General features: G+C 37.6%; 1 protein-coding gene and 1 long non-coding RNA gene across 5 annotated transcripts in view; one reads left to right on the forward strand and one right to left on the reverse strand.

Moving 5' to 3' along the window:
- Positions 1-2,117: 2,117 nt before the first annotated feature.
- LOC116654445 lies at positions 2,118-2,947 on the reverse strand. The gene is made up of 2 exons (XR_004309689.1): positions 2,848-2,947; positions 2,118-2,547 (listed from the first exon to the last, which is right to left on the reverse strand). It is a non-coding gene; the product is annotated as an uncharacterized LOC116654445 (long non-coding RNA).
- Positions 2,948-2,961: 14 nt separating this feature from the next.
- The window catches only part of CFAP47 (cilia and flagella associated protein 47), a 223,632-nt gene continuing 199,759 nt past the window's right edge, over positions 2,962-26,834 (forward strand). For 3 of the 4 annotated variants that reach the window (XM_015884388.2, XM_015884397.2, XM_032449378.1), the window contains exons 1-16: positions 2,962-3,194; positions 7,623-7,774; positions 8,430-8,545; positions 10,631-10,769; positions 11,972-12,200; positions 12,835-12,995; positions 14,342-14,469; positions 15,015-15,250; positions 17,727-17,919; positions 20,355-20,568; positions 20,941-21,093; positions 22,538-22,718; positions 22,825-22,921; positions 23,967-24,183; positions 24,808-25,052; positions 25,989-26,119. In XM_015884388.2, coding sequence (XP_015739874.1) covers positions 3,024-3,194; positions 7,623-7,774; positions 8,430-8,545; positions 10,631-10,769; positions 11,972-12,200; positions 12,835-12,995; positions 14,342-14,469; positions 15,015-15,250; positions 17,727-17,919; positions 20,355-20,568; positions 20,941-21,093; positions 22,538-22,718; positions 22,825-22,921; positions 23,967-24,183; positions 24,808-25,052; positions 25,989-26,119 — 2,763 coding nt within the window. In that variant the 5' untranslated portion in view covers positions 2,962-3,023. Of the gene's footprint in view, positions 3,195-7,622; positions 7,775-8,429; positions 8,546-10,630; positions 10,770-11,971; positions 12,201-12,834; positions 12,996-14,341; positions 14,470-15,014; positions 15,251-17,726; positions 17,920-20,354; positions 20,569-20,940; positions 21,094-22,537; positions 22,719-22,824; positions 22,922-23,966; positions 24,184-24,807; positions 25,053-25,988; positions 26,120-26,834 lie in introns of those variants that run through there. The other variant, XM_032449382.1, reaches the window with a different exon arrangement.

The raw sequence follows: 26,834 nt of genomic DNA on the forward strand, positions 1-26,834 counted from the left end.
CCGGTCTCATTAAAGTTATATACCTGAAGTGAAGCATTACAATGATATATTCTGCTTCTGCTGTATAGATGAGCTCACTGTACAACTCTCTGAGCTGAAAACATATAATCAAACAATGCAGACTATATATATTAATAATACAGATTTTTAATCTACCAATTTCTACAACCTCTCAAAAGAAAAAAAATAAAAGGCAAGAAAGCAGGTGTTTGTGATTAACTTGTCTAACTTACAGTCTCTCTGTTTCTCTCTTTTTCTCAGTGATTTTGGTTCTGCTCTTTTCAATCCAGTCTGAGAAAGGAGGTCTCAGAGAAGGGCATTTCTTGCACATGTTGTAAAGACTGATGGCTTCATTGAGCAGAAACACCCCATAAAATCTTCATTAGTTCTGCTTCTCAGAGAATGCTCTGTTTGGTGAAGAGACCTTTAGAGCCCAAATCTGTCATTTTCAACATTCTCATTTTCCATTAAGCAGAACAATTTGCAAGATTAAATGCAAAGGAATATATCTTATTATTCATCATGATTTCGACTTCATCTGTTTCTGACTCTCATAAGCTGATGTAAAATGAACTGACTTCATTTATTTTACCAGTAAGTGGCCCTATTTCACTCAGTATATTTTAAATACGTTTATTCTTCCTGAAGTAAAATAAAGAGGTCAGCATTCAGTTGAAATCCCAGTTCCTCTGGATTCAATTACAGGAACAAAATGCTGTATGAGTGACAGTTTGGCTAAGTCAGTTTAATTGTCTCAGGTATCACTATGATTACTTGTTGCTGAATTACTGTCAAATAAACCATCCTTATAATCAGTTTAATTGCCTCTTTTTTTTTCTGACCCCTGCATGGAGCACTTTCTGAAAGGATTTGACTGTGCTTTTAGAGATGGTAAATAAATGAGATGTACTTCTGATCCAATAGGTGACTTGGTTGGTTCACAAGCATCTCTGGCCTGCATTTAGAACATGCGTATGTATGGCCAACATCTCAGTTTTTGAAATTTTCTAATACATACGGAAGGAAAGAACAGACTCATGATGGTTTTCCGACTCTCCATCTGGTTTTACACTGACCATGGACACAGGATATACCTGACCAAGCGTGGGGCTACTTCATTTTACATAAATTATCTTTGTTTACTAACTGCAAAGAATTAACGATGTCATTCTGTTTAATTTTTTAAACCTAGGATCTGGGAGAAGAGTCCGAAAAGAAAACAGTCAAATGAAATCTGCAAGGTCTTGCTTAGAAAAGTTGGAAATATCTCAGAAATTCAGATGTGGGGGATACTGTAATTGTAAGATTATACACTTCATTCTGAAGACTATAACATAATTTTAACAAGTTTGATATGAAGCTTTATTATTTGTCATGTGATAACGCTAAGTTGAAAGCAGTGAGAACAGTGCAGGTTATTGTACTGTAAAATTGTGTACATTTCCACAGAAGTAAATTCACTCTTAGTGTGGTCACTTGATTTAATGATTAAGAATCACAGAATTGTTTGATTTAGAAGGAACCTTCAAGATCATATAGTTCCAACCCCTTTGCTATAGGTAGGGAAACCTTCCACAGACCAGGTTGCTCAGAGCCCCATCCAGCCTGGGCTTTGATGCTTCCAGGGAGGGGGCATTCACATCCTCTCTATGCAACCTGTTCCAGTGTCTCACCACCCTCACAGTAAAGAATTTCTTCCTAATATCTAGTCTAAAAACCAACCCGCTTCCAGTTTAAAATAATTTCCCCTTGCCCTGTCACTACATGTCCTTCTTAGAAGTCCCTCCTCAGCTTTCCTGTAGGCTCCCTTTTGGGTACTGGAAGGCCTTCTTCTTCCCCTTCCCCTCCCTCCCTACAGGAATCAAGTTAATAAAATAGACTCGAGTACTCATCCCAAAGAGCTCCTCTCATATCCCTTGGTTTTACTTTCAGTGCTTGCAATGGCACGCTGCCACTAGTTCTAAAGTAATCTACAGATGGGTTGCTATCACTTGAATTTTTAGGAAAGAAAACCCTACCTGTTAGCAGCCTTCTCCATTATCAGAAACAAAGGCTCACTCCTCTCGCTGTGCCCCCTCTGGGTTTCTTGACCCGTTAAAAATAAGACTTGTGCCCTTTTTGTTCTTGGCAGCTCAACCAGCTGCCATCCGTGTTTGCAGCTGCTCTCACGTTCGGCTTTTAAAACACATATAGCTTGAGTTCACGAGCACTTTCAGGGGATGATGTAATCCAAGGGAAAACATTTTGGGTTGATCGAAATTGATGTTTGAGGATTTGTACCTGCCGCTCCCCCTCTTCTCTTCTGCTACATGGAAACAAAGAGCAAAATGGCCCGTTATCTGCCTAAGTGTAGGATTCTTGTCAGGAGCATTTTACTGCTTAAATTACAGCACATGAAGGCACAGAGATACAGAACTGGAACATGCCTTCCTCAGCTCAGTAAATGCATACAATGAATTATTACTGCAGACACTGCCCCAGCAGACACTATGCTTTCCATCAACACACAGCCTGGTTAGCGCCCTGTTTGGTCTATGCAGACCATGCCTATAAGTAACGTGCTTATCCAGAAGAGAAATCAGGCCACTTCTATTTTATAAATTTATTTAGAATGCACCCTTGCTTTCAGTAACCTGGGACAGGATAAACATCCCTGCTTATATACACACGCTCCACAACCTCTGTCAGAAAGAGGGCATATGCAGTGTAAGCCCTCTCCCCCATGCTGCCAGGAGCCATCAGCTGAGATACCTCCCCATTGGTAAACACGGCCCAAAGGGCAGCGGCCATTTCGGTGCCCCCCCTAGGGACCAGAGTACCCATATGAGAGCAGGGCACATCCCTCACCCTCACATAGCGCCCACCAAATGGCAGGATGTGGGGCAAGGACCCGCCCCTGCACGGCACCTCCTCTTGTAATTGGTGGGTTCGGATGAGTCTCCCCTTTTGCTTCCAATCAGAGCTCCGCGTCCGGTGCTAAGCGACCGTTTCCAGGCAGCAGCTACCACCGCCTTGGAGAAGCGATGGCCGCTATGTCGGACGGGTGGTGGGACGTGGACGGGGTGCGCATCACCCCGCCCGAGTTGCTATTCACTGCCGCGGTGCCGGGACGCCGATATCGCGCCGCGCTCAGCGTCCGGAACCTGCGGGTAGAGAGCTGTCGCCTCCGGCTGCTGCCGCCGTGCCGGCCCGAGGTGAGGGTGAGGCGGTGGGTGTCTGCCCCAGAGCTCCCGACCGGCCCAGATGTGGGATGTGGATATAACGGCGGCTGTTTGGGGGTCCAGAGGAGGGCCACAAAGATGATCAGGGGCTGGAGCACCTCCCCTGTGAGGACAGGCTGAGGGAGTTGGGTTTGTTCAGCCTAGAGAAGAGAAGGTTGCGGGGTGACCTCACTGCAGCCTTTCAATACCTGAAGGGAACTTACTCCCAGGAGGGGAGTAAACTCTTGGAAAGGGCTGACAATAGCAGGACTCCACTGGCAGAACAAGGGGAAATGGTTTTAAGTTAAAAGAGGAAAGATTTAGGTTGGATGTTAGGGGAAAGTTCTTCACTAGGAGAGTGGTTAGGCCCTGGAACAGGCTGCCCAGGGAGGTTGTGGATGCCCCGTCCTTGGAGGTGATCAAGACCAGGTTGGACGGGGCCCTGGGCAACCTGATCTAGTAAATGTGTATGTTTGGTGGCCCTGCTATGCAGGGGGGTTGGAACTACATGATCCTTGAGGTCCCTTCCAATCCGGGTCATTCTGTGATTCTGTGGGGGAGTGTCCTAGGTTACCTGCTACTCATGAGGAAGTTCAGGTGTGCTTTCTGGGATAACTGAAACTGCTTGGCCCTGGAGCATGTCCAGAGAAGGGTGATAATACAGTGAGGGGTCTGGAGCGCGAGTCCTATGGAGAGTGGCTGAGGAAACAGATTGTTCATAATGGAGGAGGCTCAGGGGAGACCTTATTGATCTCTGCAACCATCCAAAAGGAGGTTGTGGTGAGGTGGGTATCGGCCTCTTCCCTGAGGCAACAGCAATAAGATGAAAGGGCATGGCCTCAAGTTGTGCTAGGAGAGACTCGGATTGGATATTAGGGGTAATTTCTTCTCAGTAAGAGCAGTGCTGCAGTGGCACAGGCTGCCCAGGGAGGTGGTGCAGTCACCGTCCCTGGAGGTGTTTAAGAGCCGTGTGGATGTGGCACTGAGAGATGGGCAGTGGGCATGGTGTGATGGGCTGCTGGTTGGACTGGGTGATCTTAGAGGTCTTTTCTAACTTTAATTATTGGATGAAGAATATTCTCATATTGAATTTCAAATGAGGCTGCTGAGCTAAAGCTTGTAAGTCTGAGTGAAATGATCTCTGGTTTCTTCAGCTCAATATTTTCCTGAGGCGATCAATGTGAAAAGAGCTTCCTTGTTCTGTAAGTCTATTATTTTAATAGAATTTAGCTTTCTCATATGTCATACTCCATCAAGAACTTTGTATGTAGCAAATCCTGCTTAGCTTTTCTCGCTGGCTTTGTGCTTTTCAGGAATGTTATCCCTCAAGAAGCCTGTGATTTCCCTTTTATTTCAAGAAGAGCCATGTAGAAGCGGGTCAGATTTGTGAAGTATTCCAAATTGGCTACAGATTGCAGCTTTTGCAGTTGTTTTTTTTCTGGGATTTCATAGCACTGATTGACAGCTCTGTCTCTATTGGACTCTCCTAAGTTTTCTGAGAGAAGGAGTCTATTTGTTGTGCTTGCTGGTGGGAAGCTTTCTTGGAAAAGAATTCTCCCATCTTTTCTAAAGGTGATCCTCATTAGTTTCCCATTATGTTGAGGAATATGATTTAGCTGGGAAGTATTGGTAATGGTTGGACTAGATGATCTTCCAGGTCTTTTCCAACCTTGATAATTCTGTGATTCTGTGATTCATTCATTAGGTTCTCATATTCATCTCATTACTTCTGGAAAAGTCATTGTATATCCAACCTTTAGAAAATCTTTCAAATTGCAACAAGTATAGCCCTTGACATAGAATATAGTGACATAGTATCACAGATCATAAACGCTGGTTAGACTAGATGATCTTAGTGCTCTTTTCCACCAAACCACCACTGTGCCCACTAACTCACATCCTTTAGTGATGTGGGCCCAGCAAGACCCAACTGTGGTTAGTAGTTTTGCATTTGTCTTTTATCCAGATAGTATTTATCCTGTTGATTAATTCAAAATTAGGATCAAAATGTTGGACTGGCGCTTGGGGATGAAACAGAAGCTGATGTTGCCTCGTGTTCATAGCAGTTGGAGCTCAATTTGGCAGGGCAGTGCTTACTGTGCTTTGTTTTTTGTGAGCCTTATTCATCAGTTTTTTCACGTCTAGAAATGGAAAGGCAGAATCAATTTTAGATGAGAAAAAAAGGCTTAGTCAGTCATTATTTATGAATATAGTTACTGTTAATAAAAGAAAAAAACTCAACCAATGAAGCGACCAAAAAAATAGTCGATGCTTTAGGCTGAATATTTTAATGCCATCATCTGTGGCATGTGAGGTCTGTTAGCACTAGTACAGGCTGCCCAGGGAAGTAGTGAAGTCTCCTCTGGAGATATTCAAGACCCGCCTGGACGCCTACCTGTGTGACGTGGTGTAGGGAGCCTGCTTTGGCAGGGGGGTTGGACTCGATGATCTCTAGAGGTCCCTTCCAACCCCTACAATTCTGTGATTCTGTGAGATGCCCAGTATGAGAGTTAGGGTGAAATGTGACTAGTCTGTAAATTTTCTGAAGTGTTATTTTGATAGAGTGCAAGAGTTGAAAATTAACCTTCCCTAAGCTGCCGGCAGCATGAGGCTGAAACGTGCATTTCAAGGCAGTTAGCTCACAAGGCACCTTTCCATAGGTTTCATTTAAAATTTAGCATTCTAAAATATTCATTTTTCCCTTACACAGAATGAATATGCACAGATGTTTAATTCTTTGTAGAGAAGAGGTAAATAGTTTGCACTTGAAAATTGAAGTGTGACTGTCTAAAAATCAACCCTGTAATAACCCCATGATATCTTCTGGTTGAGTATTTATATCGTTAGGGAAATTTTAATGGAATAGATTTTCTAACAGTGTAATCGACAAATATGCTTACATTATTATTTTTTTTTTCCTTACAAATTCCAAATAAAGATTAGTACAGAATACACCAGGAATACTGAGATGACTCTTTAGACATAAATGATTAATGTGGACGTGAACAGCAGAAGTCTGTTATGCACAGGGTGATGTGAATTGTACTGAAACATCAGAGAGTTTCTTGATCTGCTGATTAAGTTTTCTTGGAAATGTGGTGGCTGTTGGATTCACAGAATCACAGAATTGTAGGGGTTGGAAGGGACCTCTAGAGATCATTGAGTCCAACCCCCCTGCCAAAGCAGGCTCCCTACACCACGTCACACAGGTAGGCGTCCAGGCGGGTCTTGAATATATCCAGAGAAGGAGACTCCACCACCTCCCTGTGCAGCCTGTTCCAGTGCTCCGTCACCCTCACCGTAAAGAAGTTCTTGCGCACATTCGTGCGGAACTTCCTATGCTGTAGTTTCATCCCATTACCCCTAGTCCTGTTCCCACTCACTACTGAAAAGAGACCAGCCTCACCACTATGGCTCCCACACCTCAGGTATTTATAAACCTGGATCAAGTCCCCTCTCAGCCTTCTATTCTCAAAGCTAAACAGACCCAGTTTGCTTAGTCTCTCCTCAGAGGGGAGATGCTCCAGGTCCTACATTCTGGTAGATTGCTCATATGTTCTGTTTAAGGAAAGATGTGAAGGGGGTGTTGGAAGTCAGCAGATACAAGAAGATACTTTGTGTCACCTACTTCTCTCTCTTTTTTTTTTTTTTTTTTTTTAAATTTTCTTGGTTTTTTGTTTGTTTTCCCTCTCACTTCTCCCTGAAGAAACTGGAAGTGCATGCATGGAACTTTCAAACAGATTTTCAGCGTATAGTGGGACATTCAGTTGAATTCAGTGGATTGTAGGTCATATATACAGAAAATTCTTACACAGTCTATTTTTTTTAAATTTAATTGAAATTTAATTGTTGTTTTTTCAGATACTAAAAGGTTTCTGTATTATGTAGTAACTGCCCTTATCTTGTGCCACTTCAAAATGTTTATAACAACAGCAGCAAAACTAGAGCTTTCTTGGAAGGACTAGAAACGGTATTTTGTTAAATCAAGACTTTCTGAACCCATAAAATGATGTTATTCATTCACCCTTTCTTATGCTGCTCAAAGGTGAACCACAGAATGGTTTGAATGGTTTGGGTTGGAAGGGACCTCAAAGCCCACCCACTCCTCCCCCAGCTGTGGGCAGGGCTGCTCCCCACCAGCTCAGGCTGCCCAGGACCCCATCCAACCTGGCCTTGAGTGCCTCTAGGGATGGGGCACCACAGCTTCTATGGGCAGCTGGGCCAGTGCAAATAATATACATAGATAAATAGGAAAAAGAACTTTACAAAATTCTGCATATTTTAAAACCAGTTGTGAATTTTAAATCAATCCATGTGTTATTCTGAAAATGAGCCATGTGTATAAGTCTTTTTTTAATTTAGAAATGAAAATAATCATTTTTATTTATTTATTTTATTTTATTTTATTTTTAAATGCTGCAGTTTAAACTGACTGTGGAAAATCCAGAACACCCCGTTGCACCTGGACTTCAAATCAAAGCTTTTGTAGAATATTGTCCTGAGACTGAACAAGATCTTGAAGATAGTCTGCGTCTTTTAATAGAAGAAGACATAGTTGATATCCCTCTGATTGGGTATGCCAGTTAAAACTGATATTCTGCTACTGTTTTCAGTTTAATCTTGTGGGGAGTTCATGTCTACTAAGTGATTAATCAATTGCAAAGCAGTTCCCACCTGTCCAATGAAATTGACATACTGGATGAGGCTCTTAAGTAAATAACAGAAATAATTTGTCATTACTCACTTCCTGTGCTGTAATATATTTTATAGAATCCATGTGAAATTCCTATAGAACAAGAAGACCAAATTGAAATGGGCATGCATGTATTTTCTCTGCTTTTAGTAATGGCAGCTGATAATGAAATATGGTGAATGTCAACTTCTGTGCTGTAACTGACTCAATATAGTGAAAACTTTTCAAATTAATTAAAGTTCTTTGTACCACAATAATGTATTTGAAACTAAATAGAAATGTTTTCATTCTGTTTTGCCTAAATGCCTGAGGATAATTTGTACTAAAGTTGCAGTCATTTAACAGCTTGATAGATAAGCTTTTCTATGTGTCCTCTATATATGCTACTGTGCTAAAGTGAGCTGTGTTAGTAGGACTACTAGAAGAAAAGCAGAACTCTTTCCATTGTGGTACCTGATCAAATTCCTTAAATATACAAATTTATTTTCAAGCTTTGGGAGAATATAACCATGATTTCCCCCCCNTTCTTTTTGCAGGTTAGCTCCATGCTGTTATCTGGAAACCAAGACAGAGGTTGATTTTGGTACAGTGATGGCAAGCGGTAAAGTAATTAGTGAAGAGATTAGTATAGCTAACCATGGATCAGCGTCAGGTAAATGTTTAGTATGCATTAAATTGTGGAAGTATTTCGTTTTGGAAAATGCAATCTTATGCAGATTCTGAGTTACACATTTAATGAGTATTGTGGCTTTATGAGTTGGGTTTTCATGGCAAGGTTTTGGTAGTGGGAAGAGCAGCTCTGGTGGCTGCTATGAGCAGAGCCTAGCAGTGCCCCATGTCAGAGCAGCATGGCTTGGAGTGCCGCAGCCTGCAGGAAGCCTGTGAGGGGTAAGCATGGGAAGGACAGCATCCTGTGGGAGGGATGTCACATGGAGCAGAGACAGAGAGTGACTGAGAAGGAATGGCAGAGATGAAGCCAAATTGTCTGACTGCAGATCCAACTCCCAGTTTCCCTGCCACTCAGGGGTAAGAGGCAGAAGAGGGTGGATGGAGGGAAGGTGATTTTGTTTTTACTGTTTTCAGTAAGCAATAAATTTAATCAATCTCACTTATGCTCAAATTTTGCCTATGCTCCCTCTGCTCATGACAGTAATTGTCCCTATCTGAACCTGTAGGGTTCCCTGCCCACCCTCAATTTTGTTTTCTCCCTCTGTCCTAATGAGGAGGAGTGAGAGAGTAGTGTGGTAGTGCTGAGCTCCCTTTCTGAGTTAAATCACCACTGTCCTATTAATGGTCCATTACTTCTGTAGGCAGTATAGAAGTACTGTTTGCTCAGGGAAAAAAACATGAGTTTAGCAAGTTGTGAAATTCTTTCAGATCTTTTCTCCTGAATCATGTCTGATAGATATTTTTATAAGTTTCTCACTGGCTCAGTATGCCCAGAATAAATAATGGTGAATCACCTCTGCTTTTGTTTTGTGTGTTGTCTTTGTGATTCTCTAGCTAGATTCCACTAGCTGTCTGTTGAATAAACAAACACAAGCTCCCTGTAATTTCAAAATCCTCTGGAATGGGAATCGAACCATATACGTTATGAGAAGTTAATGAGAGGTTTTTCCTCTTTCTGCCGTAGCATTTGAAATCATAATGCTCTCAAATCATTCAAATTCTTCAACTTCTGTGAGGGACAGTTCTAAGGATTATAAGAAACATGAAGACTGGAGTGTAAGAAAATGCCCATGTGATCTACATAGTCTCTCTGACTGCCTTTTTTTCCTAGAAAAAGCTGAAGATACCTTTCCTTAGAAGTTAGGTGGGCCTCACCTGGAGTCTGCATCCAGATGTGAAGTTTCCTACAGGAGAGACATGGACTTGTACAATTAGAACAGAATTTATTTGTATCAATCAAAACAAACAAAAGTGGATAGTTGTTGAGTATGTTTTAAGTCTGCCAGGTTAAAGGTAATTAAAACAAACTCAGCGAAACCAAAACCTGTTTACCTGTGACAGTGTGGCTTGGATAGTGTCTGTGGTAAGACAAGTATATAGGCATAGGCTGAAATGCTCATGTGAATATTATTTAAAGTAACTTAGAAGAATCCAAGGTACGTGCTTAAAATATAGGGTTTTTATTTTACAAGTGGATTTGACTATCAAGTCTTGCAGTGTACTCATGTTGTGAATTCATTTATTAACAGTAATGAGCTATGTGAAAATCTTAAGCCAGGGGTAACAACCAGTTTAAAAGAAGACGGTATGATCATTTGAATAATGTTAACATGCCACAAAAGAGGAGTTTATGAGCGCTTCTACATTAACAAGGTTTCGTGTCAGCATTTCAATATATTCCACGTTACAGCTCTATAAGTTTTTCAAGGCTCTACTTAGTTGGATTGCTAGGAAGTTAGGAGAAAACTAAATAATTTTATTCTGCTTGACCTATGACTGACTAGAATTTGTGATGAAAACACTTTCTTCACTACTTTTTTTTTTAAATATAGATACTAACTTATTAGTTTGAGGAATGATAATTAGATAAATAAGATTATATAGCATATATTAGTTGCAAATGCATTCATAACTTAGGTAATGTGAAAATTTTCATTCGGTATAGGAACTATCTTTACTTATAAACACTGCTGCATGGTACATACAGAAGCCTGTCATTTGTTATTCTAAATGTTTAATGGAGGTATATCTACAAATTTAATATTGTTTAATGTATTGTTTCTTTTAGGTTCATTTAAAATATCATATAATGGGGACATTCTGGTTGGCATAGAACCTACCAGTGGAGTGGTAGAGCCCGAATCTTTCAAGGTGGTTAAAGTGCAGATCTGTACAGATGTACCAAGAATCATTAATGAAATGATAAAGTGAGTGTATGACTGATATAACTGCAGTCTGTAAATTACATTTTTGTCTGTTATTAATTCTAAAACAAACAAACAAACAAAATCTTGCAAGTTTCGATTCCCAATTGCAGTATTGATTTTTAAATTATATTATTAAATTCTACATGATTGCTGATTATTTCAGTGTTTTAATAGTAATTGCAAAATATTTTATAATAAATGAAATCAAGTGGCGTTGTCAACACTTACACACATGCTATATATAAATAAATATTTAATTTATATAATAACCAAATAGGGCAGTATTGAAAGTCTTAAAAGGAGTCAGTGACAGGAATTTTACTTGGAGAATTGGTATAGATCTTAGTTATTTCCATTTACCTTTTCTAAGCATTTAAAAAAAAAATCTCTGAGCACAACCAAAATTCTCAGAGGAATTCTATTGTATTTTTGTAAAAATTATTTTCTGTTTTGGTGAATCCAGTAACTGGAAGCTGAAAGATGACATTCAGAGAAGCTGAGGTCTTCTTGAACCTCCACTATGGCATGATATATCTGACTATTTCCAAAGCAACGATTTTTCAGCTCTGAATATATTGAAAAGAAGAGTTGGTTCTATTAGAATGGTGCATTACAATACTACATTTGATTCTTTTGCACAGTAAGAACAAAGATTGTTCCAGTAGAAAAAGAAAGATTTATACAATATCTATATGGTCCTTTGATGTTTATTGCTGTCATGAAGCTCAGGCATTCAGGAATGAACAATACCAGTTCTATACACTCGTCTTGGATGAACTTCTAGCTCCAGTTTTCCAAGATAAAATTACATGTATACACCACCATGGGTTTCCAGTTACAAAAATTGACAGAGGAAAAGGAGAAGCTTATCATTTGTGGACACCTGCTGCTTCTCAGATGCCATCCCTATTGTTTGAAACAACAGTGTGCCAACACAATAGAGAAGAGGAGGGGGAATAAAGGAAAAAAATGGAAAAATTCCCCCAAGTCTTATATTGCAATGTGTGATTTTTATTTTATTTTTGTGATTGGTGATATACCTGCTAGGTACTGTACATCAAGTATACTTTTTTTGTTTTTATTATCTACTGGAAGATAATTTTAGTTTAAATGTTTTGATTTCAGTTTGGGTAGGTTCTAAGGAAAAACAAAGTGATGATTTCTAACATTTCTCTACTATAATTTGCTACTTTTACTAACAGAGTGGAGGGCGAAGGAGGTTTCTACATGGAAGTACAGATCAAAGCTGTTGTTGTAGAACAAGTTCTTAGAGTTCTAGGAGGGCCTTCTGGAAATGTATTGGAATGCATTAATTTTGGATCAGTTTATTTTGGGTCTTCAAAGACTGAACAAATATATTTATACAATGATAGTCCAGAGAGTATGGACTGGGTAGCAGTACTGGATGACAATGCTGCTGGAGGAGAGATGGTAAGAAAAAAATGTATATATATTCTTAGTTAAAAGCTTATTTCTGTTTTTGCATTTCTGTTTCTCCACATTCATCTTCTAACTGCAGTTGTGATGTCATACTGTATTCTGATTAATAAACTTACTATCACTTCTCCTTTGCAAAAGTTACTGTGTTTTTACTTTGGAATTAAGTTCTTTTCATGTATTTGTTTCATCATGTGACATTGTCACGTTAAGAATGTTAAGTGTGGTCCTTTCTTCCTCCTCACCTCCTTTTATTTATTTATTTCCTTATTTATTGAGTGGTTTTGCTGAATGCATTTGTTGTGATTTAGAAGTCGTCAAAACATACTTTAGTATTGCAGAATGTTGAATGCTTACAGTTTCAATTGTTTTTTTCTTTTCTGTGACAGTGAAGTCATCTGAATAACCATCCACTTAAAACAGCAACAATGAAAACATTTATGGAAAATTAGTTAATTAGCTGCATGATTTGGAAATATGTCTTACTGGTATTCCTTAGGTTGCATCTTTTTACTTGTGAAAGTTACAAGTCTTCATAGTGGAAAAAAAAACATCAAACAAAAACAGTTGAGAACATAAAACATCAAGCTGAGCTGCTGACATACCCATATTTTGATTTTTCTTTTAGGGAACAGATCTACAGAAGAGTGCAGATGCTGTTTTACAAGATTTAAGCTTCATAAACAAAACAAGAGATTTAGATGTTTCCACCTTGATCTGGTGCATTCCTGATCAGGGAACCTTGCCACCTTATAGGAAGTCCATGGTTACACTTTGCTTTTGTCCAAAGTGAGTGAGTGGTCCAAATTACAAATGTACTTCGGCTGTTGCATCCTTGGGTGAATTTACAGACTGGGTAAGGGGAGTCTGCATAACAGCCCTGCAGAAAGGGATCTGGGGTTCTGGTTGATGAGAAGTTGATTATGAGTCAGTAGTGTGCCGTGGAAGCAAAAAGGGCCAACTGTAGTCTGGGGTACATCAGGCCTCCTGTTAGCTGGGCAAGAGAAAGGATTGTCCCAGGCTGCTCTGTGCTGGTGAGCCCTCAGCATGTGCGCAGTTTTGACTAGCATGGTATAAGAAGGGCATGAAACTATGAGATAGCATCAAAAGGGGGACTTCAAAGGGGTCTAGAGACAGATGAATAGCAGCTGAGGTCCCTTGATGTGTTCAGCCCAAAGCAGAGGAGCTGATGGAGGCCTGATGGCAGCTGCAGCTCCTCACAGGGAGCAGAATGGCAGCACTGAACTCTGCTCTGTGTGACAATGACAGGGCCTGAGGGAACGGCATGGAGCTGTGCCAGGGGAGGATTAGATTGGGTGTTAGGAAAAGGCTCTTCAACATATGGTGGATGGACACTGGCACTGGCTATGTAGAGCCAGAAGCTGGACTCAGTAATCCTTGTGGGTATCTTCCAACTTGGGATATTCTGATTACATGGTTCTGTAAAGTTAAGTCTGAAGTAGCTTTTTTGGAGATGTTTTATAATTTACAAAAGATGCCTTTGGACCAGGAATTGAGTAAGCTTATTGTGAGATAAGAATAATATTAGTAGATATTACAAAGGGAATGAATTACTTCTCCAATTAAATGTGTTAAATCTCTAAAGATTCAGAAAGTTCTGTAGTCAAATGCCTTTTTTCAGGACATTAGACTTATTTCATAAAGTTATCATGTATGTGCAGCAGTATGAAAGAACAGATATTTCATCACCAAGAGACAAAAACATTTTGGGAGAGCTTTCTTTGTAATTAAAAAGTAGTAGGCATAATGGAACATTTCTCTTTCAAACGAAGAAGAAAACAGGAATTGGAATGAACACTTTCTCTTACTGAAACTTTTACTGACATATAAGTGGTTTATGTGCATGTAATCCTTTGAAAACTAATGTAAAAATATGTGAATGATAAAGATATCTTATAACTAGCATCATAAGCATACGGATATTGCTCAGTTAATTATGTTATATTTCCATTTTTTACAGAAAGTATAAAAATGTTTTTTCAGCCTGTAATCAATAGTAAAGAAGCTGAAGTAGATGATAAAAACTAAGATTTTTTTGTTTGTTTAGGATATTTTTGCTTTTTTAAAAATTAAAATAAAAAAGGTCTTGTAATTAGAGATCATAACTCTTACAGGAAATTTAAAGGGGCCTTCATAGCAAATGATTCATCACCAAAACAAGATTACATAGTGTTTCTGAGATTTGAGGCTGCTGGTAAAAAAGATCTGCAGACCCCCAGTGATGGCACCACACCAAATACAAGTATGTTATGGAAGTGTATAGTCACTGTATAAGGATGATAAAATTGTGTATCTTGATTTTTTAAAATTTCTTCTTCTACCACTTAACAATGTTATAGGGAGCTTTTGTGCCTTAGCACCAAAATCTGTTGTGAGTAGAAAGAGTTGAATGTATTCATGCATGCCATGAATTTATCTGTTGGTAGTGAACAGCTAAAATGTAATATATAAATTTGCAAGGGAGGAGACAAACACCAAGAGCCATCTGTAAGTCAATATCACTTGGGTTACACAGCTTTTCATTCTGAGGATGAAAATATAGTCATTTGAATTTAATAAAAGAACAATTTATTATCTAGTAGCCATTATCAATAAGCATGTCTATGTTCAAATCTTACAGAAAACTGCTTTATAAATCATAGTGTCTAGCAGTATTATTTTGCTTTTACAACTATTCAGTTACAGTGTGATATGTCTTGCTGGTATGGCAATAGATTTCTGGGGTAATGTATGGGTGGTGGTGGTTGTTTAATTACCATTTTTTGTTTGTGTGTATTTCTAACACAGAGAATCGTCCTAATTGCACAGAATTGGCTGTGACAGGTACTGCTCTTCCTGTCATGCTAACTTTTAATCCAGGACCTGTAATTAAGTTTATGGACTGTTTCCTGGGTGAACAAAGACAAGTTTTGTGGACACTCAAAAATGAATCTGAGTCTCTTCCAGTGAAATTCAGTTTCCGCAAGACTGCTCACTTTAATATTTCTCCTGATAAAGGAAAAATAAAAAAAAGTTCTACTAAGGTAATTATCTCTTTCTCATATATTATATACATATGTAGATTATTTTACATGGATCAGTAGCGGAGTTTCTTTAAAGTAAAAGAGAATAATTTAATTTCAGCAGCTATGATATTTAATATCAGCTAAATGCATATTTTTTTTTCTCCTTATGTAATTTAATGATCTTTCCTGTATCCCAGGAAATAGCAAGTAATATTTTAAATTTGTAAAAGACAATTATAGTAGTAAGAAAATTTTAATAGAGTCCTAGAAGGGCTTAGGTTGGAAGGGACCTTAAAGATATTCTGGTTCCCGCTCCCTTGCAATGGGCAGGGCTGCCACACACCAGTTCAGGCTGCCCAGGGTCCTATCCAAAACGACCTTGAACCTCTCCAGGAATGGGATACCACAGCTTCTCTAGGCAGCTGTGCCAGCACCTCTGTGTAAAGTATTTCCTCCTAATATCTAAACTTCCCCTCTTTTAGTTTTAAAGCCATTCGCTTTTTTCCTCTCATAATCAGACCATGTAAAACGTTGGTAACCCTCTTGTTTTAAAGCTCCTTTCTTGTTCTGAAAGGCCACAATAAGGTTGGTGTTTTACTATGTAAGTAAAATGAATTTGTGTCCCCCCTCTGCATCTGCTTGAATAGCTCCACATTTTTCTTTTATAGCGGGCCCAAGTCCTGGACACAGGACATCAAATGGGGCCTCATGAGGTCAGAGTAGTAGGGAACGCACACTGCTGGCTCTTGCTGATCTTTTTGTCCTCCAGGACCCTCAAGTCCTTCTTGGAAGGGCTGCTCTCAATGTCTTCTCCCAGTCTTTTCATATATTTGGGATTGTCCCAACCTAAGTATAACACCTTGCACTTGGCCTTGTTGAGCATCTTTGGGTTCACATGGACTCGCTTTTCAAGCCTGTCCGGGTTCCTCTGGATGTCATCCCATCTATTGTGCAAACTGTACCACTCAGCTTGGTGTCAGCAACAAGCTTACTGAGAGTGGACATGATCCCACTATTTAGTTTGTTTTTAAAGTTATTGAAGAACACTGGTCCCAAGATAGACCCACGAGAAAGCACCACTTGTGACTGGCCTCCACCTGGATATAGAACCATGGAAAGCAACCTTCTGTGTATGACAATCCAACCATTTCTTTATGGACCAAATAGTCCAGTCTTCATACCTCTTCAATTTAGAGATAAAGATGTGGGGCAGAACCATGTCAAAGACCTTGCACAAGACCAGGTTGATGACATCAGTTGTCCTTCCTTTGGTTACTGATGCTGTCACTCTATTGTAGGAGACCACCATATTAATCAGGCACGATCTGCTCTTGGTGAAGCCATGCTGTCTGTCTTGGATCACCTCATCTCACATGTACCTTAACATATCTTCCAGGAGGATTTGCACCGTGAACTTTCCAAGCACAGATGTGAGGCTCACCATTCTGCAGTTCCCTAGATATTCTTTTCTGCCTTTCTTGAAAATGGGAATGATGTTTCCCATTTCGGCCCTCCTGAAGTTTAGGGTCCTGATTCTTCTCTCTGCCAGGCTCGTGTTCCTTGAGATCACAAACTGAAGCAGGGTGTGGTCACTGTAGCCCATGCTGCCTTCAGTTTTAACCTCTTAACGATCTTCTCTGAATTGGTGATCATCAGGTACAGTAATGTTTCTTCTCTGGTTGGTCTATGTGATACCCAGACCAGGAAGTTATTATCAACAGACTTCAGGAGTCTCCTTTTCTTGCCACTCACTGTGCTGTTTTCCCAGCAGATATCCAGATGGTTAAACTCACCCCCCTCCACCAAAAGTGAGAGCCTGCCCTTCTTACCTTACCTATCACTTTTAAAAAGCTTGTAGCCCTTAATCATAGCATTCTAGTTCTGTGGTTTGTCCTGTGTTTCTGTGGTAGCAATTCGGTCATAGTTTTCTAGTTGCACTATGGTTTCCATCTCCTGCTTATTTCTCATGCTGTGTGCATTGGTGTAGAGACATTTCAGCTGGGCTATAGGCCACATTAGCTGGGCTATAGGCCACATTACCTTTCTGAAGGAGCTCCTCCAAAATCATTTTACTTACATTTTTCCTGGATTTAATTTTTTGGCATTTTACTATCTTGAGAAGAGTGAGCCCTTGCAACACTATTTTCATTTCCTTTAGTTTATTGCAAGTACTTGAGTAACATAGTATTTCTTTAATATAAGAAGCTATGCTAAATTTAATTTGAATATGGAAGGAATTTAACAAACCTGTCATTTGGGACATGAAAAAATAGTTTATCTCAGAAATGAACTAGCAGGATTTTGCTGGTGTTCTATAGCATTGGTGTGTGTATGTGTGCATACGTGTTGTCATTGGCATACTTCAAAAGCACAGTGCTGAACACATCTTTAAAAACTAAACAGGAAGAATAGTGAATCCATTAAACAGAATTACATGTAGCTTCAGTATACTTTTTTCCTATGTAATGTCTCATTAACCACTTTTCTTTTACAGGATTTTATATTTTCATTTTCTCCACATCAGATTGGAATATTTGAAGTGAAGCAGGTTATTGATATAATTGGTACAGAACTAGACAAGAATAATTTAAAAGTTTCAAAGACAAAATCTATTCACCAAATATATTTGGACCTTATTGGTGTGTGCAAATCTAAACCAAAAACTATTATATTCAGAATGAATCCCGGTAAGATCATAAAATCATATGTGATAAGTGATAAAATATTTTTTAAAATGCATTTTTGAAGATTTTTTACAATATTATTTTTAGTCTGTTTTTAAAAAATAATTTCTCTTTGGGATTTGAGAGAATGCTCAGCTGGACAGTGTATACCCAGAAAAGTATAAATGAATGCAAGGAAAGTGGCTTGTATTTTAACCAAGTGCAACTACTAAAGAATAACTTTTAATCATATTATTATTTAACTTTTATACATCAGTAAATGTTCTGTTTTTGGCAGTGATGCTGTTACACAGTGCTAATGTGTTTTAGTTTTAAGCTGTGAGAGAGGAGAAAGAGAGAGCACAGGACAAAGTCAGAAGGACAACAGGGTATTCCTTATTGTCTATATGTTACTACTAGATGAATTTGCCAGTTTATGGAGCCTGCTAGCTGTTCTGTGTCCTGTGGTTCTTCCCAATCTGTAAAGGCTGTGATAACATAAAAATCTTTCAGAATATGTCCAGTAATTAGTTCAGGTCCTTATTAAAAATGTGTTTATAATACCATATTTTTAGTAGTTTTATAAGTTATATATAAGAATGGTTTGCATTGTAGAACAGCTTGAGCTGGGAGGGACTTTAATGACCATCTAGTTCCAGCTCCACTGCCATGAGTTGTGAGATCTTCCTCTAGATCAGGTTACTCGAAGGCACATCCAATTTCCCTTGAATGTTTCCAGGCACACACAACTTGGGCAACTTTTCTATTCCCTTTCTACCTTCAGAGTGAAGAACTTCCTTTTGATATCTAATCTAAGTCTCTCTCTCTTTTCACTTTTAATATTTTCTACTTCTAAAACTGCTTCCCTTTTTCCCATAATTGTCTCCTTGTATAAAAAGTTTCTATCTTTTTTAAGTACTGCAATGACATGTCCTCAGAGTTCTTCTCCAGAATGAGCAGCCCCATCTATCAGCCTTTCTTCACAGGTTGCCTAGTGATGTGGTTGATGCCCTGTCCCTGGAGACTTTCAAGGCGAGGCTGGATCATTCCCTGGGCAACCTGATCTGTCTGTGGATGTCCCTGTTCATTGAGAGAAATTGGACTAGATGGCCTTTAGAAGTCCTTTCCAACTATAAGGATTCTATGATTCTGTAATTCCCCCTTGGGGCTGCTCTCAATTCATTCTCTGAACAGCCTGTGTTTGTTTTTAGAATTACTCTGAACCAGGTGTGGGACCTTGCACTTGATCTTGTTGAACTTCACTTGGCTCACAGGCTCAACTATTAAGCTTCCTCCAGATGGGAGCGCTTCTGCCAATTGTACTGCACAACTTGGTGTCATTAGTAAATTTGCTGAGGGTGCACTGTGTTCCACTGTTCATATTGCTAAAATGATGTTAAATAGTGAAGCCATGTTGGCTGTCACCTCTTATTTTCTATGTGGGTTAGTATAGTCTGCATGATCTTATTGGGCATAGACGTGAAATTGACTGAGTTCCCCAGGTCATGTTTCCTCTTTTCCAGAAGGCAGAGACTTCAGCAGACTGCTACAACTTCTCAAATATGATGAATAGTGTCTTAGCAACTTAGTCCAGTAGTTTCCTTAGGATACTTGGATGCATCTCATCAGGTCCCATGTATTTGTATACATTCAGGTTTCTCAGGTGGTCTCCTGCAGTTGATGGTTCTTCATTCTTCCAGTCCCTGCCTTTGCCTTCTGTTACTTGAGTGGTGTGGCTGGAGCACTTGCCAGTGAAGACTGAGGCAAAAAAAAGTTCAGTACCTCAGTCTTTCCCATGTGAGTTGTAGCCAGCAGTCTATATATAACTTATGTATGCACATGTGGCATCCATACATAAGTATACATAAAATGTTTTTTTGAATAGTAATAGTCATCAGAGTTTAAGCTTATTGATATTTTTTTGATTACTCTCTCACATTCAAAGCCCTTGATAACTGTCAGCTTTTCTAACTGCTGTTTTCTTAAATTCATTCATTCTGTCAGTCCTATTTTTTTTTTTTTCCCTCCAACTTGAAGGCTTATAAAGAACATTTTCTTGTTCCCTTCTCCCAGTCTGTGTGGATGCGTTTTTGTTTGTGTCTTTGGTGGAGTCAGGGAGGGTGAATGAATCTTCTTGTAAATTATTGCCCGTGCAGTGGAAGTGATTGTAATCAATCCTATAGCTTGGAGGATGGAAAATAGTGCCCAGGCTGGACACAGTACAGGTTGTTTGGTTTGCAACATAAACGTGTATATATATATATTTGACTATGGTGAAAGTAGTTGGCTCTTAGAATGGTCCTCTTATCCTAGGAAAGAGTAGTGGGATGGACAAATGCAATTGTTGGGCTGCTGAGTGGACTGTTATAAATTATTGGGTATTTTTCTTATGTAGTACTTTGAATTCTGATTTACAAGTACAAATATAAGTATTTAACATATTTTATTTGAATTTTAAGGTATAACACCAATGATTACCAATGCAACTGGGCAGTTTGTAGCAGATGACACGGGACAGTGCGCTCGTACTGCACCTATGGCAATACTTAAATCAACCCAAACAGGAATTCATACTCATCAAATAAACAGGAATTTTAAGGGGGATGCACTTATAGCTTTTCCTAATGACCGCTCAACCAGCATTCGACCTAGTGAACGAAATAAAAAGTACAGGTAACAAATTAAGAAAAAGTAATATTTGAAAATAAACATTTATGTATATGTTTCATGGTAGATCAAGATTGGTTACTAATATGACAGTTATTTTTTCAAACTATGTTCTTTAAAATTCATTGCAGTCTAGGAGACCTTGATCCTCTTGCACATACATTTATTGCCTTGACTTTTTGTGTGTGAAACTCTAAATGTAGCTATTACAATTTCAATTATTCATTTTGGTTGCCTTTACAAGGTTAAATATTAATAATCAGCTGTATGTTCACAGTTAAATATATGTGTATAGCAAAATCAGTGTGTTTTAGTTCTAAGAAGACCCAGAATCATCTCATACAAATAATGAAACTAAAATTCTTTCTAAACTTTTAGGACTATTTTTACAAAGACTGAGAGATATAATTATATAGATCCAGAGTTTTCTTATACTGACTCTGAACTACTGTCAAAGGAAGCACATAAGGAATACTATGCTGATTTCATTTCTAGTTTAAGGCAGCGTCGCTTACAGAAAGATGTTACCAGGTAAGACTTTATTTAAAGGATAAATAAATATTTTGGGCTTTTATGAAATATATGTATATACACACACAGAATTCATTTAGCTGCACCAAAATTGTCACATCTAGAAATACTTATGGTTTTGATATTTTCATTTATAATGTATTCAGAAACAACATGAGTCAAATGATCATTTAGATACTCAGTGAGCGCTTCCAGTGTAAAACTTATGTCCAGGGCTGTGCATCTTTAGGTAAAACTGAAAATGATCTCTAGGAAGAGTTGGTTATTTATCATTGCGAAAACATGCTGTTGATTATATTGGTTTCTTTTTTTAATATGTAAGAAATAATTTTTAATCAGCATGCATGGGTCACCTGCTCATAAACCTAATTTGTGTAATGTGGCGGACAAGATCAAAGGATCGTGTTGGCATCCTATTCTTAATTTATACAAGTTTATAAAGTGAGAAGTTTTTATTTACTTGGTGTGCAGTGGAGTAAAATCTACGGAAGCCAGACATGGCGGCACTGATGTTTTTAAGTATTTTTTAAGAAAAAAAATGAGGGGGAGGAAGCAAAAGCTTATGAAGCCTCCCTCTCCAAAAGAAAAGGTGAAGTTCTACCTTAAAGACTGTTAAGTTTGCAAAACCTGTTATTTAAAAATTAAGGGGTAGAAGGTTATTGTTGTATATGCACAGAACAATGTAAATTGAGATTACATCATGATTCAGACAAGGTCTGCCAGAGGTGAATGCATCATTATTTTTTTATGTGTGCACAGAGTATATGGTTTTCTTGAAAGGAATGGTTTTGTGTAGTGCATGTGCTGCTTATGTGACTATAGACTTTTGTGACCATGGAATATTTAAGGTATTTCTTGAGGAGCAAGAGCAGAAATAAATATTTCAGTTTTCAGATGAATTTCACAGTTGTTATTGAACTTAGTTGTAATTTTCTAAGTACTTGATATGAAGCATCTGCCTAAGATTTCTGAAAGTTTAAAATCTGTTGGTTACAGGTTAAATTGACTGGAGTTTAACTTTGAGCAATAAAAGTTAATTGCTTGGGGAACTAGTCTGTAAGTTCAGGCATACACAGTTAAAGGATCCTTTGTAATCTTGGCATTTGCTGTTTTTTCGGTGTTTGACTTGACAACTTCATTGTTCTCTAAGGTTTACTTTAGGCATGATATAATATGTATGTTCTTGTACCCGTAGTGCTTGTAACGCATTTAGTGAAGCAGTATCCACAACTGTGCAACAGCCTAGTCCTTGTCTAAACAATATAATAAAAGACTATATTTGAGATTTATTTTATAGCGAAATATTCTTACTTAGTGTAATTTGTTATTAAAAAAAAAAAATAAAAAAATATCCAAGGTACTTTAATGAGAATACTCAAATACTTTAAATAGAACACTCAAAATTATTGATTTCCATACAATTTTTTTTCCCCCTCCTCTCCAGGCAGTTTCATATTTATGATAATTTTGTGAGCTTAGATTTGAAAACAGCAGAAAGGCTTATGTCACCAAAGATCTCAGTCACGGATTTTCCCAAGGAGAAGTTGCAGTTGAAAATGCTTTCTTCGAATGAGAATTGCCTATTAACTAGTCAAAAATTGGCAGAAAGTGCTTCAATCGAGGAAGTAAGTTGAGTGCTCGAGTAGTTATATAAGCATAATGTATTTACTCTATTAAAAGAGATTAAGAATTTTTATCCTGTCCTGAGAAGATGTCTTGTGTTTATCCCAGATTTGGAGTGGGCTTAATTCTGTGCCGTCTTCTATTCAAGAGAAGGATGACTGTAATCTAACTTTGACACCCAAACAACTTCATCAAATACTAGTTGGTAAGATTGTTATTCTTGTTATTAAATGTATACAGTTGTTATAAAAATGCTAATTTGTAGTAACACAAAGTGCTTCCTCAGTTTTTCATATTTAATAGCTTAGTTCAGTGGTTTGATGTCTACAGTAGTGTTTAACAAAAGCTTTGTACTTATCAGACAATACAGAGGTAGAATTAGGCTTGGACATGTGAAAGGAGAGCCTCCTTTAAAGGCCAGTCCTGCTATGGCCTATTATGGACAAATGAATGTAGCTTAATATAAGGCCTTCTCATACTATTATGGCTAGTTAATGCATAGTATCTAGACCAACAATAATATCAGCAAGACTCCTTGGAGTCCTCAGAATGTTTCTTAAAGATAACAGTGAACAGTAATGCCTCAAAGTAAAACTTCTTCAAGATTTTCTTTCAAAATAATTCTTGTGGAATGCTCTGTGATGGGAAGAGTAACAACTTCTAAAGTCTATGAGGGTCTAATCTATTAACAGCACTTAGTAGTATAAAAGGTCTCTTTTAAGGTCATAGGGGCAGATCATATTATTTAAATGCAAAGTGAAAAATGTCATTGCTTCCTGGGTTGTCTTTTGAATTTTCAATGAAGCCAGAACTTGTACCTATAACTTGTGTGTATATATATCTCCATACTGATACACCTGGGGAAAAGTAGAATAAATTGAATACATTAATATAGACAAATGTTTAGGGTTTTGTAAAATATGTGATTCATGCAAAGGGCTTGAAGTCTGCAGACCAGCATGATGTGTGGTGATAGCAGTAAATACAGTAGAGATGATCATTTTATCACCATCAAATTACATGCTTCATAAAACCAAATTGTTAGGTGTCAAAGAACAAATTGAAAAGTTTAGTTTTATTTTGAATTGTTGCTTCTCAAACTACTTAAGTATCTGATTGAGGAAAAATTATATTTCAATAAACAGAATTTGTTCTGCTACTAATTCTGTGATCTGGAAGACTAAACTGTTTTGATGAAAATGTTTTAGTAGTAAATTAGTGTTGAAGATCTTCTTTCTAATATATTCCAGGTCCTTCTACTATGAACTTTGGTGATGTCTGTGTGTGCTCTACAACTGCCAGAAAACTGCAAATCATCAATAACTTGTTGGTTCATATATGGATACAAGTTGAGATTGAAGCTGATGAATTGACGGTGGCAGGTCCATTGCATCAGGTGGTGCCTCCTCTGACAAAGACTCATTTTCCAGTAGAATTTAAATCAAAAATATGTGGAATATTTAAAAAGTAAGGCTTCTTATATTTGTCTTGATTTACCTTTTACGTTTGTATTAGTAGGAAAAAAAAACAACCAGTGGCTAGTTTAAAGTTGGTATAATTATGATAAAATTATGAACGTACACTTGTAGTAATTTCAATAACTTAGGCAGATTTACATTGAGTAATTTTGCAAGCATGTATAGCCATAGTGCCACAGGGAGAAAGAGTTTGGATTTTGCTAATTTAGTTCATTTCTTATGAGAAAATTTGTGAAAATACTGTGCTCCTTCTATTATATTCTTACCTCTTTGCATCTGTGCTCATATCATACACTTCTTCCTGGCTAAATATACAGACAAACCACTTACTAGATTTTTAGTATCAAGTTAAAACCCTCAGATTACTAATGCTATTGTGAAAGAGCAGTATGAAGTTGGTAATTCTTTGGGATGATCTTCACCAATCAGATGGTTTAAATTACATGCAAAACAATTACAGGTAACTTTTTCTTATCATTTTTAACTGTGCTCATGCTCATTTGCTTCATAATTGTCTTCCTAATGATTACACTTCATATAAATTCTACTTTGATTACAACATAACAAATACAGAAAAGCTACAGTAATGTATCTATATTTTTTTATGCTACAGAACTTTCACTTACACAATAAACAACAAACATCCTGGGCGTGTGCTGGTTACTGCAAACGTAGTGCCTGTTGAACTTCATCTGTCTGAGAGAGAACTGATTTTAAATCCTATTCCTGGCTACCTGGCAGAGACAGAATTTAGAGCAACAGTCAGAGTATACAATCCAAGAAACTGTACTGCTTGCTTTACTTGGAAACCTTTATCTACAGAAAAAGGAACTGCGTTTTCTATAAAGCCAACCAAAGGTATACTATACAATTACGATGTGTATCTTAAATGTCAGTAATCTTAAATAATGCAAACATTTATGTGATACTATAAATTCTGTTTTTATATTTGACATCAATATATTGCCAGGTAGTATCAGACTGTGGTGTGTTGGTACCAGGGCAGCTTTCCTGATATAAGCCCTACCATCACACCTTAAACACCAGTTTGATATTTCCATATCCAGCAAACAGGTTTTCTGTAACCATTTTTCTGAGCTTAATTTGTGGATATCTAACAAGTGATGCAGTGGCATCACACTGCTCATCAGGACATGAGACTTCCCAAAAGTGCTGTGTAAAAAAAGCTGCTAGAAGTTAACGTGGTTACTGTGAGTGACATGAGTATAGTTCAACCTAGGATTACTTTCCACTTTCAGTGTAAGATCAATGTGATGCTTTTATTTTTTTTTTTCCTTTGTGAAGTATTGTTATGTAGAAATAGGTTGGAGCTTTGTTATTTAAAAAAAAACAAACAAGAACACTACAAAACCAAAATGGTTTGGCATTGTTCAGTTCAAAAAAGATTTGGCTGAACAAGGAGCTTAGTGTGCTCTGATTGTTGAGAGGTAAGCTATTTTGAGTTCAGAGTCAACTGAAAGCAAGGAAAAGCATATGCTTCTTCTCAAAAGTTGTATTCTACAAGGATTGTCCTTTTAGTTGAGTAATTTCTGGCCAAAAATAAATATATAGATGAAATCTGAGTGTAATTTACTCTAAGGATTCTAATAAAATGAAATATTAAAGTTATCTTGAGAATTCAGAGGTTAATCTTATTTCATTCATTGTACTGTTTGGCATCTTTGATATGTTGGTTTTGTGTCAATTCTAATGTGCTTGTGTTATTTATAATTGCATAATTTGAGAATTGTAAATTTGTTTGATGTATTATGTAAATTCTTCACATTTATTTAGGCTTTGTGGATCCCTATAGTGACTTGGAGTGTGAAGTTGTTTGGCATCCAGGATTCAGCTCTGCAGAAGAAGGAGAATTTGATTTGTGTGTGTGTAAAGGAAACACAACTAAATTGAAATGTTTTGCAAAGGTAACACTTAATTCAGTGGGCTTACAGAAGAAAATCTCTTTAATAAGTAACTTCTTACATATAATTCCATGGCTGTATGTTCAAAAATATTTTAGTTTCATGTAACTTTTATTTCACACATTTACAAAAAGAATATTGTTTTAACGAATTGATGGCAAGACAAAGACACTTTTTCTTGTCTTTGATGGTATATCTCCTTTGGTATCCCAACTGAGTGTTCCCTGTCTTATGCTCTAATAGTTCTTGATTTACTTATATAAATAAACGAAGGTAGAGAGGTGGTATAACAGTTCTTTATGTGTATGTAGTAGGGATTCAAATGAAGGAGAAGGAAAATTAAAAAAAAAAAATAATTCAGAGTAGGAATAGCTTCACTGATTGGCTGTTATGTAATTTTGTCAGTCTCAAACTATTTTAAGGTGGTACAGAATAAACTTACAGAAGGAATCATATGAGAAAATAACAGATGTTCTGGAAAAGAAATTCAGCCTAGTTGAATCACTTGATATGCAATGTGACATGTGTCAGGAAGTATGAATGAGACTGATTTTATTTATTATAATTCTACCAACTGCTTGCTTTATAGTATTTCCATTTTGAATGCCAAGGAAACTTTTCCTTTTGATACTTCTGCTCCATTTATTTATTTATTTATCTATTTATTTATTTATTTATTTATTTATTTATTTATTTATTTATTGAGCATCATATGGCA

This window comes from Coturnix japonica, chromosome 1 (genome assembly GCF_001577835.2).
Source record: "Coturnix japonica isolate 7356 chromosome 1, Coturnix japonica 2.1, whole genome shotgun sequence".
NCBI lineage: Eukaryota > Metazoa > Chordata > Aves > Galliformes > Phasianidae > Coturnix > Coturnix japonica.